Source organism: Oreochromis niloticus, linkage group LG22 (assembly GCF_001858045.2).
Source record: "Oreochromis niloticus isolate F11D_XX linkage group LG22, O_niloticus_UMD_NMBU, whole genome shotgun sequence".
Lineage (NCBI taxonomy): Eukaryota > Metazoa > Chordata > Actinopteri > Cichliformes > Cichlidae > Oreochromis > Oreochromis niloticus.
In genome coordinates, this window is record NC_031985.2 from 3421408 (window position 1) to 3438862 (window position 17455).

The following is a 17455-nucleotide window of genomic DNA, read 5'->3' on the forward strand; positions in this document are numbered from 1 at the left end:
TCTGCTTTATGTTTGTCCTTATCTTGTTTTTTTTAAAGACATCTGTTCCCCTTAAGTCATATTGACTCTCTCTGACTTTAAACAGCTTCTGAATACTGCAGCAAAGCAAGTTATTTTGTGCTTTATACATTATCTGTGCCATTTTATATTCAACTAAATCATAACATTTCAGGGTATTCAGATTAATAAACAAAATGTTAGTTGGTTCTATATAGTTTGATTGATTTATAATTCTTATAGCTCTTTTTTGTAACTTGAAAATAGGAAGAGTATTTGTTTTATATGCATTACCCCATATCTCCAGACAATAAGTCATATATGGAAGCAACAGAGAACAATAAAGTGTGTATAATGATTTTTTGTTCAGGACATGCTTTGTTTTGTAGAGAATAGCAATGGTCTTTGACATTTTTGTTGTCACATGATTTATATGAGACTTCCAGCTCAGCTTATCATCAATTATCACTCCAAGAAATTTATTTTCGTACACTCTTTCAATTTCAATTCCATTAACCCTGATTTTAGATACATTTTTCATTTGTCTAGTGCCAAAAATAATCAATTTTGTTTTCTTTATATTTAATGATAACTTATTTACATCAAACCAGTTTTTTAATATATTTAACTCCTTTTCCGCTGTAGTCACAAGCTGTTCTAGGTCTTTACCTGAGCAATACAGAGTGGTATCATCAGCGAACAATACACATTTTAACAGTTTGGAAACACTACATATGTCATTTATATATAATATGAATAATTTAGGGCCCAGCACAGAGCCCTGAGGAACACCACAAGTTACCTTCAACTGATTAGATTTTACATTATTGATTTCAACATATTGATATCTGTCATCCAGGTAACTTTTCATCCACTTATATGCTGTCCCTCTTATGCCATATCTCTCTAGTTTATTCATTAATATAGAATGATCAATTGTATCAAACGCCTTTTTTAAGTCTATAAAAACACCAACAGTATATTCCTTATTATCTATTGCAGTAGATATCCCTTCCACAAGTTCCATCACTGCCATCGAAGTGGACCTTTTCACTCTAAAGCCATATTGGTTACCACTTAGGAGATTATGCTTCTCAATATATTTATCAAGTCTATCAACAAATAACTTTTCTAAAATTTTTGAGAACTGTGGGAGTAGTGATATTGGCCTGTAATTGGTAAACTGACATCTCTCTCCGTTTTTATGGATTGGAATAACTTTTGCTATTTTCATTTTTGAGGGAAACGGTTCAAAAGGACAGATTACAAATGTATGCGAAAGGTTTCACTATATATTCTATAATACTTTAACTAATATCATGTCAATACCAAAACAGTCAGTGGACTTTTTATTTTTAAATGTCTTCACAATGTTAATTATTTCTCTATGAGTTACAGCACCAATAAACATGGAGGACACATTCTGAGTAATATGTTTATTTAGGTCATTATTATTTCTTGACTCTGGAATTTCTTTTGCTAAATTAAAACCAACATTTACAAAGAAATCATTAAATTCATTTACAATGTCTTTAGTTTTATCAAGCAAAATATCTTTATCTTTTTTAAAATAGTCTGGATAATTCTTATTTTTTGAGCCCTTTTTGATTATGCTATTTAATATCCTCCATGTTTCTTGTGTGTTACTTCTATTTTGCTCCAATAATTTGTGGTAATATTCTTTCTTACTTGTTCTTATAATATTTACTAATCTATTTTTATATAACTTGTACTTTATCTCAGCATCTTTCGTCCTCTGTTTTATGAATCTCTTATATAGATTATTTTTCTTTTTACATGCATCTTCTATCCCCTTTGTGATCAATGGCTTATTTGATCTGTGATGCTTTCTAGTGATTTTCATTAAAGGACAATGTTTTTCATATAGTAAAATTACAGTTGATAGGAATGCATCATATGCACTATTTGGATCTTCATTTGCAAAAACCTCATTCCAATTGTGTTCCTTTAAGTCCACCTGGAGGGCAGCGATGGCTCTTGTTGTTCTATGTCGTATCATATCAAATGTTTGATTCTTTTTTTTAGTTTTAATCCCAAAATAATTTTGAAAAATTGCAAAAACAGGAAGATGATCGCTTATATCAGTTATAAGAAGTCCACCTACTATTTCATGGTCAATTTTATTTGTGAATATATTATCTATCAATGTAGCTGTATCAATTGTTATTCTACTTGGTTTTATAATTACAGGGAAAAGGCAGTTACTATACATTGTATTGATGAAATCTGTTGTTTTCTGATGTCCGTTTGGGTTTAGCAAATCTATATTAAAATCACCACAAATTATTTGCACTTTTTTATCATTTAGGTTGCTAAACATAGCAGCAAGTTTTTCATTGAATGTGTCAAGGCATGATCCTGGTGTCCTATAGATGCAACTTATAATTATATTGCTAGCTTTTTCAACATGGATTTCAATAGTAACACATTCCATTACGTCATCTATGGTGCTTGACATACATTCAATCAGACTACATTTCAAAACTTTATCTACATATAAAGCAACACCGCCTCCTTTTTTATTCACCCTGTTCATTGTAAATAATTCGTATCCTTCCAATCCCATTTCACTAACTTTCTCATTATCGAGCCATGTTTCTGATATTGCAATTATATTAAACTTTTTTAACTTACTTAAACATTCTGTAATTTTAGAAAAATTTTTATACAGGCTTCTACTATTGAAATGTATGACTGACAATGCATTTGCCATTTTAATATTCATATTAAATTGGTCATCTGTATAGTACTCACAAGTACTATTATTGTTATTGTAGAACTGATTATCTGGGTCAATGTTAGTTTCAGGGTCATGCATGTTGTGCTCTGCATAGTTAAACGTTTTGAAGTTCATTTTCTCAGCGTGTGTGGCAAAATAACCTCCTTGACAGTCCTTCTCATAATCAAAGTCTTCCTCTTCAATATCTCTGAATGGAAACCTATAATCTGTGTCCAAACTTGTCATTTATGTGTTTTTTGTTTTTGTTTTGTTTTTCCCATTGTTTTTTGAGCCATAAGGCCAGAAACACTTTCCATACCCATTGTTCATTATCCAATCGTCACTTTTCCAATAGATTCCATAGCAGATTCCTGATTATTTATATTGCTCTAAGTCTTTGAGTTCTCTTATCATCACAACTTTCGCTTCTTCGGGATTGCCATTTAGTCTTATCATTACTTTGCAGTTCCTCGTCCATGTCGCTTGTATCTTATTTTGTTTTCTCAGGCTGCGTGCCTGTCTTGCAATTTCAGCAGTCTTTTTCGTTAAATGTTCATTTAAATACACACCGGTCCCTTTTAGCTTCTTACCCTGTTTCAGTAACTCAATCTTTGTTTTGCGACTCACAAACCGAAGAATAATAGAATAGAATAGAATAATCCTTTAATTGTCCCACAAGGGGAAATTTGGTTGTATCAGCAGCAAAAAAACACACATATACAAACAGAACAGGACACAGAACCGAAGCACAATTTTTACATATTTACATCTTTACATCATGGACAATAGTTACCAGAGCAGAGTACAGTACAGTTGTTTAAATTAGTGTACACATAGTGTGCAAACATAGCAGGATACTGAAAGATGTTTAAATAGTTAAGAATATTTAGAATAATTAGAAAAGTGCAGATTGTTTATTGTACCCGTGCATTAAAAAGTAAACATGTAACTTTCAATAAGTTAGTGTATATATAAGCTGAGAAAAGTAATGTGCAGTTGTAACAGTAAAAGTTGTTACAGCGCTGATGTAAACATCTGTGTTTGTTGGGAGCAGTTCTGATTGCTGGCTTTGTTTTACTGTCTTTTCTGGGGAGCGTGTGGCATGCTGCGATATGATGGCTCTGAATACTTACATTCTTCGTTTGAAGGAATTTTATCACTTGCTGTTCAAGCGTTTGCAGCTCCTCTACCGGGGCATCTTCACCGTCTTTACCTCCGCCAGCTGTTACTCTGGCGTAGGTTCGGTGTTGCGTCTCCAGTCCACTTATGACTAAGTCATCCATTCTTGTGTACTGTTCAAGGTCCTCGAGTCGCCGTTCCAAGTCGTCTATTTTCTTGTCCTTCTCCTTTATCAAGTTTTTTAGTTGTTTTATTTCATCCATTAGGTCATGTAGCATACCTTGTTGTTTAGCCACTTTGCTCAGTTCATCAGACATGAAATTAAGCGATTTCCTAATCTCCTCCAACTCCTCTTCAACTCCTGGGTTTGCTTTTTTAGGCGGCATTTTGAAAATGGTGAGATTGGTATTACCTTGTGATGGCCCGTTGAAGTCACTGTCGATTTACTTGTTGGTGCCTTGCTAGAGGAGCCTGGGCCCAGCGGTTGCTGGAGGATCCCGGGCCTGGTGGAGCAGGAGGATCCTGGGCCTAGCAGCTGCTGTAGGATCCTGGGCCTGGTGGCTGCTGCTGGTGGATCTTACTTCCATGATCCCAGAGAACACAGGAGCCATTAGGATCTGTGTCCAGGGATTTCGGCCCACTGCTGTTTTTACTGTATTTATGGCCTCTGGGTTCCTCCTTAGAAGAGATGGCATCTTTTCATTGCCAAATTTATTTGGCAATGAAGCAGAAGGATGGCATCTTCATAAAACCTCTCTCTGACATTAAAGCTCGTTTCGCTTTCAACTTTTTAAATTTAAATGAAGACAGAGGTGTTGGTGTTTGGACCCAGTGGTCCCTGTGAGGCCTCCTCTGTAGATTTGGGACTCCTGGAAGTTTATTTTAAACCTGTTGTTACTGACTTTGGTTTTAAGTTGGACTAAAATCAGAGCAGTGGTCCAGTTTTTATCATTTAAGGTGACTGGCAGCAGTGAAATCTTTTCTTTCTTGGCAGCACTTTGAAACAGCGATCCATGCTTTTATTTCTTCCCACCTGGACGACTGTAACTCACCCAGTGTTTGGGTCAGTCAGTCGCTGCTCTCACGCCTGCAGCTGAGAGCTAACAGGAAGTGGTAAGAGAGCACATAACCCTGTGCTGGCCTCACTGGCTGCCTGTGTCCTTCAGAGTTCATTTTAAAATTCTCATGTTTGTTTTTAAACGCCTTCACAGTCTCGCCCCACCTTACCTCTCTGAGCGTCTTCATCCTCACACACCCTGCTACCTCTCAGGTCAGCTGACCAGCTGCTCCTGGAAGTACTGAGATCCAGGAGGAAGCTCAGAGGGGGCGGGGCCTTTTCTGTTGTGGCTCCTAGATGATGGAATAACTTACCCCTGCACATTAGAGAGGCCCCTTCACTGTCTACGTTTAAAACACATTTTTATTCTTTGATTTTTGACGTCACAGAGACTTCATTAATAACTAATTTAATTACATGAAAAACAAATTTATTATTTAACTTTTTTCTTTTATTTGGCTTTTATTTATATCTGATGTAATTTTATTATTCAGTGTGTACAACGCTTTGGGTCAGCTGTGGTTGTTTTAAAGTGTTTTATAAATAAAGATTTGTTCTTATGTACCAAACGTCGCAGCTTCCTGTTAAAACCCCGTTTAAACACGTGCAGCTCAGCAGCTTTACAAACACTGAGCTCTTTCTGAAGCGTCGGTGTTGGAGCGCCGAGCTTCCAGGTGAGGAGCACAGCGTCACGGCACACTGTAGATGTTCTGGCAGTGTTTTTGTTATTTGACTTTTGAGCAAGATCAAACATTTTTAGGCATATTTGTCGTATTCTGTTTACTGTTTTAGATTCTTCGGTCTCTGAATTACATACAGTCTTATGTAGTCTGTCATCCACGTGTTCATTACAGGGTCAGAGAGACGTGCTCACATGCTCAGCTACAGTCAGCTAGCCTACCGTGACAAAGTGGGCGATCACTTTCAGACTCCACTCTCTCTCATACGTGTTATTTTCTACATGTGTGTGTTAGCTTTGTAGTACAGGTTAAAGCAGACGACCAATCAGAGCTCCAGCCTGGGTCTGTGGAAGTTTGTCAGTGTGTCCTCTGACACGAGTCTGAGAGCTCCACATCTAAATTCAGTTTCAGCTGAAACTGGTTAATGAAACATGAAAACAGGAGCGTGCTGCCCACAACCACCAAACAGCTGCTCTGATGACATCACACAGAAAACAGGCAACCGGGCTTAAGAGGAAACAGCTGAGGTCACAGACCAGAGGGCGGGGCTCCTGTCTGAGGGCTCTACAGCTGAATCTGCGCTCACAGCATGATTCATGTTGGCTGCTGCTTCCTGGTTTCAGCCAGTTCAATAAGTCGAGCCAGATTCTCCCAGATCAGGCAGAGCACCAGAGGAAGCAATGATCTGGATGTCTCTGACAGAGGCCAAAGTAATAAAACCCTCTGCACCACGACCGTCACGGGAAGACGATCCTCCTCACAGGTCGGAGTCGTGTTTCACAGCTGGGAACCAAAGCCAGGACTTCAGAGTCCGGGCGTGCACGACACTGCTCATCCACGGGGGACTTTGCTCCTTCTCAGGCTCCTCAAACCTGGATGTTGTCCTCCCAGCTCTCGCCACGTGGCCCACCTCCTCTCCTGACAGCAGGAAGTATGACTCCACCTCCACGGCTTCAACCTGGTCTGCCTCACTCCATCCTGACCCGAGCTTACTGAGTGTGGTTAAAATGATACTTTAGTCATCACATGGGTTTACATCAAATATAATAAACCTTTACCAGAAACCCACAGAAATGGAAACAACATCCTGAGATCAGACCTGGACAGAAGAGTTTAAAATGTCATAAACAATAATAAAAATATATTTCACAAACAGTTTCTTTGAACCACAGTTATTTAAATTTAAATTATGTAAAAATAAAACTCATCTTGTGTTGTTATAAACAGAAAGGGTTTCACATCAAAGGTTAATTTTACTCAGCAAGTTCCACACATAGCTCATCTTTCAGTTATACTTCTGTCATCCGCACACGTGAGGGTACTTTCCCCCGTGGGCTGTGACTCTGCGCTGCCTCATTCAGAGCATCTCTGTCGGACACGCAGCGTGAACTCGGATAAACTCGGTGTGATCAGCGAACTGAGGCTTTAAAAGGATTTAAAATGTTCATCGTGGCTTTTCTGCTGCTGTGGGATCCAGGACTAACGGAGAGCGCCGGTGAGTCCGCGTTTCTAACACCGGGCGGGTTAAAGCAGGCTGTGCCGTTAGTCCCGCGTGTCTGTGGGTCGCTTTGTTTTACTGAAAAACAAAGAGAGTGAACCTGAGCCGGGCACGAGCCTGAGACACCAGCTCAGCCAATGAGAGCCCGGAGTCTACCGACCGGCACCGGAACCGAGCCGGAGGGCGGCGGACAGAGTCTTTACCGAGACACGTGTGACGGTTACTGTGGAGAAGCAGCAGTCTTTGTGCGCGTGGTAACACGTGGTTAACGGAAACTCATTCAGCATCAGCTGCACGCGCGCACACGTCCGTTTGGTTTCGCGCCTTATTTATATTTTATTTTTATCGATCTGTTCATCGATAAAGTTCAGATCAGATTAATTTTCATCCTGATCGATACAGAGACCCGGAAGTAACTTCAAACTTTAACGCCGACATCTAGAAATGACGTCACGGTAACGGCGGCCGCGCTCGTGATGTCAGTTCAACTTGAATTTTCACGTTATTTCCCGACTGAACGTCGTGAACAAAGCGGGGTCCCACTCCCACGCCGTTCCTCTGAGCGGTGATGTGGAAACAAGTGCCCAGGAACCCGGAAATAACCCGTGATTATTTCACAGCGCACAGCCTGCGTGTTTATACTGTGTGTCACGGTAAAGGTGGCAAACTACAAAAAGACTGAGAAACACATAAATGTCCACATTAAGCAGAAACAGATGAAACAGACTGACAGTGAACACTCTCACAGTGTTACCGCTGCTGTGCTGCTCTTATTTAAACTGCTATAAATATCTTATATGTCAGCTGTTTCCCTCATGATGATATCCGGTCACCTTGAGCCACAAACAACATTCCTGTCACAAAGTCGAAGCTGCAGTCAGTTTTTGGCAAAGTGACTTTCATATATCCTTTAAAATAATCTTGTTGGCATTAAAAATGTATGTTTAAGAGTAATCTGTGCAGCTGACAGTGCAACGAATATAACAGTAGTTCAGGGTTGGTTATAATGTAAGTACAATAACACAGAGTTATGAAGATACTTGAAAAACTATTTTTCAAATGTTATATAACGCCTGTAAATCCTGTTCACTGAAGTCTATTTACCAATATAAGTGAAAACATTACACATAAAAACACAAAGTTTTTGGCTCCTTATCAGCTCAGTCTGAGTTTGGATTTCAAAATAAGAGCCATTTGAAATTCTGTACAATTTCAAAGTGCAATTATTTTGAAATACAAACTCAGACTGACTTGATATTGATACTTGATACTGATTCAACTTTACCCACGAAAACATGAAAACTAGCAGCTCAAAATAAAAATAACAAAGGAAGTCTTTGAAAAACATCATGTGCACAGATAACTGGAGCCCACACAGTCAGCTTTAACGCTTTCTACACTGAAGAACAGCTGTCACTGCTGGATTCAACATCTGTTCTCTACAAGAGGAACACACACACACACACACACACACACACACACACACAGTCTGAGTAAAATACAGATGAAGGCTGATCGGTATCGGTACCTCGGCTCCGTTCACAGCTGCAGTTTCGTCGCCTCGCTGGCAGGAAACGTGAAAAAGGAAATCACCAACGGTTTAATGAGAAGTGTCGGTTTCTACAGAGGCTTAAACAAAGAGAGAGCAGACTCAGGATCGACGCAGCACACGGTGTCAGTTTGTGTAGCAGTAACATGACACCCGCTTTGCCTCAGACACCACTCTGTGGTGGCACCACCTCACTCCTCCACCTGAAGCAGCTGTCTGAAGGTCTGGTTCACAAAAACAGAAGTTTAAAGCTTTAAAAGCACAGAGACGACACTCTGCTGTTAGTTTGTTTCTACTTTTAGAACTGATCTGTGATCAGTGTGAGGATGTGGTGTGAGTGCTGCTCTATAAAGGTTAATAATCAACGACTGACGCTGAGCTCAGTCACAGTTTTCTGGGTCACTAAAGTGCCTCGTTTGACCTGCTCCGTCACCATGGTAACTAATGCTAGATGATGAGAGTTTGGTTTAAAATGAGCAGGAAGAGTTTTCACTGCTTCCTTTATTGTTCAGTGCAGATGTTCTGTTGTGTGTGTGCAGCGTGTTCAGCAGCACCTTTGAATGAAGTGTGCGGCGTCTCGTCAGTTCATGCATGAATCTAGTGACGCAGAAATGTTTAAATGTTGTTCTTATGATGCTAATGTGCAGATGAGTCTGTGTTACACTGCTGGAAACAGAACACACTCAGACCCTGTGTATCATCTGATAGTTAAACCTTTACTCAAAAAGCATCTCTAGACCCAGCTGTCTTAGCTAATTATAGGCCAATCTCCAACCTTCCTTTCATATCAAACATCCTTGAAAGAGTAGTTGTCAAACAGCTAACAGATCATCTGCAGAGGAATGGCTTATTTGAAGAGTTTCAGTCAGGTTTCAGAGCTCATCACAGCACAGAAACACTCCATAAGGTTAATTAAGGTTAATTATGGAGTGTAGCATGTGGGGAAAGTTGTTTTTAACACTGTAAGGCTTCTGTTCCTACTGCTGAGGTGAACAGATAAGTCTTTTATGTTTCATAAAACACACCCAGTAAATAGAGGCCTATTTCAAAAACATGAGTCAGATCTGCTGATGCTTCTCACATGTGTTTAATTAAATATCCTTCTGTGACTTTCAGACACTCACTCCCTCCATTACATCTACACGGCGCTCTCCAAACCTGTCAGCCTCCCGGGCATCCACGAGTTCACAGCCATGGGTTTGCTGGACGACAGGATGATCGACTACTTTGACAGCGAGAATCAGGCAAAGGTTCCCAAACAGCAGTGGATGAGAGAGCGTTTACCTGCTGATTACTGGGATAAAGGCACACAGTCCCGCAAGAGCAAGCAGCAGTGGTTCAAGGTCAACATCGGCATCCTGATGGAGCGAATGAGACAGAATGACTCAGACAGTAAGTTGTTTCTCAGTGTGAATGATTAATCTTGACCCAAACATCATGGTGTCCTCTCTCAATCTCTGTTCTTCTGTTACCTTGTTCATTTCTGTCACTGTTCTTTCTTCAGACCTCCATGTTCTTCAGTGGATGCACGGCTGTGAGGGTGAAACAAATTCTGACGGCACGCTCAGGTTTGTCCGAGGCATGGACATGTACAGCTACGACGGAGGCGACTTCCTGTCCTTCGATGATAAAAACGGAGTCTGGGTCGCTCCGACTCCTGAGGCAGAACCCACCAAGAGGAAGTGGGACGATGTCCAGGTGCTGAAAGAGTACACCAAGGGATACCTGGAGAACGAGTGCATCGATTGGCTGAGCAAGTTTGTGAATTATGGACAACAGCAGCTCAAAAAGAAATGTATGTTTATCATAAAATAAAATAATATTATCATTTAGTTATTTTTAAACATTGTTAATAGACTTCATAGAATTAGTTGTGGTAACATGACCTCACATCATTATTGTGTTGTTGGTCAGTTTTATAGAAACGCCTTCACTGATGGATTATTGTGCAGGTTTAAACACAATCATGTCATTGATCACTGATAACATTCAGCTTCATGTGTGGAAATCAATTCAAAAACTTAAACCTGAGATTTTGATTCTCGTCTGCAAACTTCAGTTTAAACTGTTGTTAAGTACAAACCAGTGTCAGCGTGGATGAGCTCATATTCCACCGTCACTGGGTCTCTTAGACGGCACAAACCAGTCACGCACCTTTGAGACAAATTGAACCAAAACACACAAAAACCATCAAACTAAGAGCCTCACCACGTCTGCCTCGTCTCACACACAGTGTGCCAGACGCCACATAAACTTCAAACCAAGCAGCAGTAACACACACACTTATCACTTTCCATGTCCTCCTCCAGCTCCACCTGAGCTGCACGTGTTTGCAAAGAACTCCAGAGTGCAGACAAACATCGTCCTCACCTGCCTCGCCACGGGCTTCTACCCCAAAGACGTCATCATGAGGATCAGAAGGAACGGACGTGTTCTGACTGCAGACGATGGTCTGAAGAGCTCGGGACCTCTCCCCAATAACGACGACACGTTCCAGAGGAGAGAGTACGTGGAGGTTTTAAAGTCTGACACGTCTCCGTACAGCTGTGAGGTCTTTCACAAGGCGACCAATGTGAGCTTGTCTGAGAGCTGGGGTAAGAAACTGTCATGGTTTTAAAAATGTTATTTTAACTGGAGCTGGAAACACAAACAGACTCTGCTGTTCACTGTGTGTGTTTGTTCCTGTCCTGTCATCTGATTGGTCAGTTTATGCAGCCTGGCCTGCCTCAGTACCACAGCAGTGTAATACTGTGCACCACCTGACATTCAGAGGGGGCGCTGTTTCCCTCAGTGTAGTCATCAGTAAAGAGTAATGAACCAAACGTAAAGTAATGTTCTTGTTTTGTGTGTTTAGATCTCAGCATGTTACCTGTTCCTGATGACGATGGATCTGCCGTCATTGGTCTGGTGGCAGCACTCCTGCTCGTGCTCATCGGTGTCGGCGTGATTCTGCTGGTCCTGCGTAAAAGACGCATTAATGGTAGGTGGAACGAACAGCCCGTGTGTCAGCACCGGGTGATTATTGTGGCGATGGCGCCAAGAATGAGACCATCAAACAAAAGCATCTGATTTACCCACTCTGTGTGTGTGTGTGTGTGTGTGTGTGTGTGTGTGTGTGTCTGCATGCATGCAGAAACACAGCAGATGAGTTTTAATACTTGCTGTCTGTCTGTGCTCGCAGGCAGGAGGAGCGCACCGACACCAGAGTCACAGAAGCTGAATGATGTTCGTCAGGAGTAACAGTGAGTTTCTCTCATCGTTCTGCACTGAGTCACATGAGGTCAGGCCTCCTTCACTAACAGCCTGCAGTAATCTGTAGTGTGCACGCACGCTCAGATGTTTTATTACCTACATGTGTTGTTTCTCTGCCCTCAGATGTGTAACTGCCTCCGAGCGTGCACGAGTCACAGTGAAGGCTCACAACATGAAGCACACACTGAGGCGGTGTGCATGTTTCATGGATCCAGGGGCAGATTTGTGTGCGCTTGTTTTCTGCACAGTGTATTTATGTTTCATGTGCACATGTTAGTGAATGAGGCTCAGAGTGAGTTATAGCACGACACCATCACCGTCTCTGTCGCCTCCTCTGAGCTGAGGACAGCAGCTGTCCTGACTCTGCTTCCTCCTGTTGTTGCTTGCATGATGTTCCAGATGTTCACAGCTGGTCAGAGGTCTGGACTGCAGGTGGACTTTCTCCTAGGAGTAGATGCAGTCTGCTGAAACATGAAAACATCGTCTGGGTGGATGCTCTAACTGCTACCTACCTGTCAGCACTGATGGAGCTTTTCCAGATGTGCCAGCTGCCACACCCAGAGGCACTGATGCCCCTGGAGGTGTGGCAGGTCTCACCACAGTCTTTAAACTTCGTGCTGCCATCACCCTGACACCCTGCTCTTCTTCACCTCTCCTGTGAAGGAGGAGGAGAACGCTGGCTCATGTCACTGACCAGTTAACCTGATGAGTTTCAAACTGTTCCTCCAGCTGTTTCTTTTAACTCAAACTTTTCCAGCCTTTTTTGTTTACCTTGAACCGACTCTGAGACCCATCACTGCTCAAATTGGGCTAAAGTCAATGGGGTTTGCTAGTTACCAGTAACTGAACATGTAAAATAACGCTGCTGTGTTCGTCCCTGCAGATGGATCAGAACCAGCCGGATGAGTCCTGCAGCGAGAGGAGATCAGAGCTTCCACAGAAGCACAGCGAGACTCGGTGGGACCAGATTTACCGAAACAACAGAAACATTTGTTGCACTTTACAGATGGATCAGCATTAAATGGGATTCCATTTAATTCAATGGATGGGTTTAAAGAATTGTTAATGCCCCTTGCAGCCAAATCTACAGTGGCCCTGAGAGGTCAAACTTCAACAACAACAACAAAAAAAGCAAACAGAAAACAGAAAACACTGCAGAAGCAAACAAAGCACAACTACAGTGTTTCTGGGGACGCAATAATGTGACGGACCGGCTGAGGAAGTGACAGAAACCAAAAGATGTGAAGAAAGCTTTAAGGGGTTAATCTGTGAAAAATAATAATATTATAATAATAATAATAATAATAATAATAATAATAATGTGTGTTTTAATGACATGAATCATGTAACACATGTTTGCTGTTGGGGGGCAGAGCAGGTCAACTCAATTCATTTTTATTTATATAGCACCAAATCACAACAACAGTCACCTCGATGCGATTTTTCTGCTTTTGTTGTGTTTTTGAAGCTGGCGGCACGGTGGCATTGTGGTTAGCACTGTTGCCTCACAGCAAAATGGTCCTGAGTTCAATTCAGGCGGGGTCTTTCTGTATGAAGCTTCTCCCTGTGTTTGTGTGGGTTCCTCCCACTGTCCAAAGACATGCAGTTTGTAAGGATAAGTTAATTGATTAACCTAAATTGCCCATAGGTGTGAATGTGAGTGCGAATGGTTTCTCTATGTGTGTCAGCCCTGCCACAGACTGGCGACCTGTCCAGGGTGTACTCCGCCTTTCGCTCTATGGCAGCTGAGATAGGCTGCAGCGCCCCCCGCGACCCTGAAAAGGAGAAGCAGATGGATGTTTTTAAAGCTGCAGTGCGTTTGACGTCTCAGGGCAGTATCAGAGTTTAAGTCACACGCCAGTGTTGAACGGAGGTCACAGGCTGAACCAAACACTTTTAAAGCAGCTCAGAGCCTGAGAACATGTTTGGTCTGACATGATGCTACAAATATACTCGTGCTTTAAGTTTACACATTTTTGACCCACAGCTGTAAAATGGTGATGATGTGCTGTCATCACATGGTTGGGCGGGCCACGTGTGCACATGTTTGTGGCTGTGAGAACTCGAGAACGAGGTGATGTAGGATGTTGCCGCCAGTATTTTCTAAACTGATAACTAAAGACGGCACAGGTACTGAGTTTAATCATCTTCATGTGTCACATTAGATGTTTGTTTCTAACATACAGACCGTCACTGTGTTGTCATTAACGCTAACCGTCACGCCATCATGAGGGTGAGCAGTTAGAAAACAGTATGAATGAATCAACATTAATGCTGGAGTGAGGCAGCTGAGGGTGACAATGTTAACAGGAAACACAATTAATGACACTGATTTCATGTTTAATAAAACTGAAGTATCTGCTGTCTGACTCTGTGTATGAGTTTGTGTTTCACTGTGTGATGAAGAATAATGACGAGGTCAATAAAAGCAGGACTGACAGGTGTTTAATATTTAATGCTTTTAATTTGAAAAATGTAATGAACATTAATATTTCTGTTTTAGGGTTTTTGTTAAAGAAAAGGGACCAACTTTTGTTCTGTGTTCAGATCACTTGTTATACAGCTGTGGTTGTTTTAAAGTGCTTTATAAATAAAGGTGATGATGAATAAACAAACATAACTTTACTGTTGTGTTTTCTAATTTTTTGTTCCACTGTTAAATATTTAAATATATTTTAGGAGGCATTAAACAAATGTTAGAGTTTTAATGCTTCTGTATTTTTATTTTCTATAACTAACAAAGTAAAATCGATGAGATTCTGCCCCAAACATCTTCTGAGGTATTTAATGATGCGTTTCTTTAACACTGCTTCATTCTAGTCGTTACTTTTTACTCCACTACAGATATTTTACAGACGGAGTTATTTTGGAAAATATTTTTTAGAATAAAGACTTAAAGTGATTATAAATCTTTAAGTCAGAGCTGGCTGTGTTTGCAGTCATTCATTGAACTTAATATTTATGGATGCATTTTGCACTTCTCTCTTACACAACGTCCGTCTTACTCATACTGTTTTTAACTTTAAATTTCATTTTTACTTTAGTTTTTATGTGTGAATATATAACCTGCTGCAGTGTCTGATGGAGTCTTTTATTTTAACTCTGCTGTTTTGTTGTTTCTAACTTTCAGACGTCTCTGATTTCACGCTCGTTTTGCAAAAAGCAAATAAAAGTCTCAAATGTTACAGTCTGCAGTTTCATCTTTGTTGTTTGAATTATTGTATACCAGACTTGTTATAAAGTAAAAACCAGCACATTGATCCCGCATGTCGTGGATCAGAGCTTGTGTGATAAGAAATGTTGTAGCCACAGTCTGCAGATGTCTCTTTTTATAGGTTTGACATTTTTTGATGCAAACGTGTGTTAATGTGTGTCTCTGTGTGTCTCTGTGTGTCTCTGTGTGGTTGTAGTCGTCACGTATGAAGCACAGTGTACTGTAAAATCATCGGCCTCATTTACAGTCTGTACTCACAAGCATGTAAGTGAAACTAATATTTTAGGAGAACCAAAAATAGAAAGTGCAGGTTAAAAATGACCCAGCGACTAACAGCAGTTACATTAAGGAGGGGTTGGTCGGTGTGAGTAAGAAAAGGAAGCGCAATGATGTGTATTCCTCTGATTGGGAGAAAAGAAAAAGGAATCATTCCTTCTGAATGACTGAATATATCGCTTGTCTGTTTGAGATTGTCATTGTTATTGTTCTAAATAAAGTTCTTTGAGAGAAAAAAAACAATAAAAAATTAATAAAAGGAAGCAGGGAGACTGTGAGCTGAGAGGAAGGCAGAAATGTTTTAAGCCTTTGATTAATGTCACAATCCCTGACTCCATCCCTGTGTTTGAGGGCTTCAGTGTTTATGGGCTCTTGTGTTGCTTTTGTTCTTAGTTCTGTTGTTAGTGACTGATTTTCATTCATACTTTGGTGTTTTGAATCTTTTGTTCTGTAGTAATATTTGTAGTCATATTCTCTCCTCTAAGTCAATCCTCGTTCAGTTTCCCAGTGTTTGTTTGGCACTCCGAGTCTGTACTACTTCCTCCTCTGTCTGATTGTCCTGATTGCCTACAGCTGTGTCCTGTTACCCTCCTGTTTCCACTTCCCTGATTACCCTGGTGTCTGAATAGTCCTGTCCTTCCCCTCACTATCCTCACAGTCTGCCATCTTTGACACACTGACAGAAAATTGATCACTACTTTGCCCCGCTGAGCTTTCACACCACCTTAATGTGGAGGCTGAACTGGACGCCTGTACTCTGTTACCAGGGCAACATGCTGTTATGCCCCTATGTTGGGCTCAATATCCGGTCCTTGAGTCTGACGTCATTAGCCATTCCCAGGTCCAAACTCAGCTTCAGGTCCCAAAGTCAAACGATCACTGCAGCACCACTGAGAGTTACAAACTGTCTAAATTCTTCCAAATGATCAGCGTTGCTGCTTCATCAGGTGTAACAATTAAGTTTAACATCCAGGCATCCATGAAAACAGAATTTATTACATTTAACGGAGTTAGAAGTTAGCAGGAAGTTAGCTCGCTAGCTTCCACCTAAACATGTTCTGACTGAGAGATTTCTGAAAGAATTCATATAATGATGTGCTACATGATTGCTACACAGCTATGTTAGCATAACATAAACACAGTGAAGCTGGAGGATGAACGCTTCGCTCTCACACTGCAGGCCTACTTGTTGTTCCTAGAGTATTTAAAAGTAGAATGGGAGGCAGAGCCTTCAGTTTTCAGGCCCCTCTTCTGTGGAACCAGCTTCCAGTTTGGATTCGGGAGACAGACACTATCTCTACTTTCAAGATTAGGCTTCAAACTTTCCTTTTTGCTAAAGCATATAGTTAGGGCTGGACCAGGTGACCCTGAATCCTCCCTTAGTTATGCTGCAATAGACGTAGGCTGCCGGGGATTCCCATGATGCACTGGGTTTTTCCTTTCCAGTCACCTTTCTCACTCACTATGTGTTAATAGACCTCTCTGCATCGAATCATATCTGTTATTAATCTCTGTCTCTCTTCCACAGCATGTCTTTATCCTGTCTTCCTTCTCTCACCCCAACCGGTCGCAGCAGATGGCCCCGCCCCTCCCTGAGCCTGGTTCTGCCGGAGGTTTCTTCCTGTTAAAAGGGAGTTTTTCCTTCCCACTGTCGCCAAAGTGCTTGCTCATAGGGGGTCATATGATTGTTGGGTTTTTCTCTGTATCTATGAAGCGCCTTGAGGCAACTTTTGTTGTGACTTTTTTCCACTGGATAAAAGTTAATGTGAGGGTTCCCGATGGTTAGAGACAAATGCAATCGCATGGCAGGATGCTGTAAACGGACCAAACGTCAGTCAGGAGAACAACTGAGATAATCCATCCACAATACGAGGTTAGTCATTAATATACTGCTGCATGGGCTGGGCTGTAGTTACATCGTAAGGGTTTATAAACTGAGCTTTAAAATGAACAGTGGTGATAAAACTGTGAGAGGCCGACAGTGATCACTGACTGTTTTTAGGGGCTTGTTCAGATTAAATAGAACAAGATACAAAACATTAAAACACATAAAAACACAACAGCCTTAATAAA

General features: G+C 41.1%; 1 protein-coding gene and 1 long non-coding RNA gene across 7 annotated transcripts; one reads left to right on the forward strand and one right to left on the reverse strand.

Moving 5' to 3' along the window:
* Positions 1-5100: 5100 nt before the first annotated feature.
* On the reverse strand, positions 5101-9407 carry LOC112843419 (uncharacterized). Of its 2 annotated transcripts, none has more exons than XR_003215738.1 (2): positions 8620-9407; positions 5101-6585 (listed from the first exon to the last, which is right to left on the reverse strand). It is a non-coding gene; the product is annotated as an uncharacterized LOC112843419 (long non-coding RNA). The 2 variants fall into 2 exon arrangements; XR_003215739.1 differs by lacking the exon at positions 8620-9407 and adding an exon at positions 6889-6997.
* Positions 6906-14320, forward strand: LOC100704575 (H-2 class I histocompatibility antigen, L-D alpha chain). 5 transcript variants are annotated; one of them, XM_005464317.4, is made up of 7 exons: positions 6906-7088; positions 9757-10032; positions 10145-10435; positions 10950-11234; positions 11495-11620; positions 11822-11882; positions 12776-14320. In XM_005464317.4, the coding sequence occupies exons 1-6, from the start codon at positions 7034-7036 to the stop codon at positions 11878-11880; spliced, it is 1092 nt and encodes a 363-aa protein (XP_005464374.1). In that variant the 5' UTR covers positions 6906-7033; the 3' UTR covers positions 11881-11882; positions 12776-14320. The 5 variants fall into 5 exon arrangements, with proteins under 5 accessions (XP_005464374.1, XP_025757817.1, XP_025757818.1 ...); XM_025902032.1 differs by having other exon boundaries at positions 11822-11920; positions 12016-14261; XM_025902033.1 differs by having other exon boundaries at positions 12016-14261.
* Positions 14321-17455: the final 3135 nt, after the last annotated feature.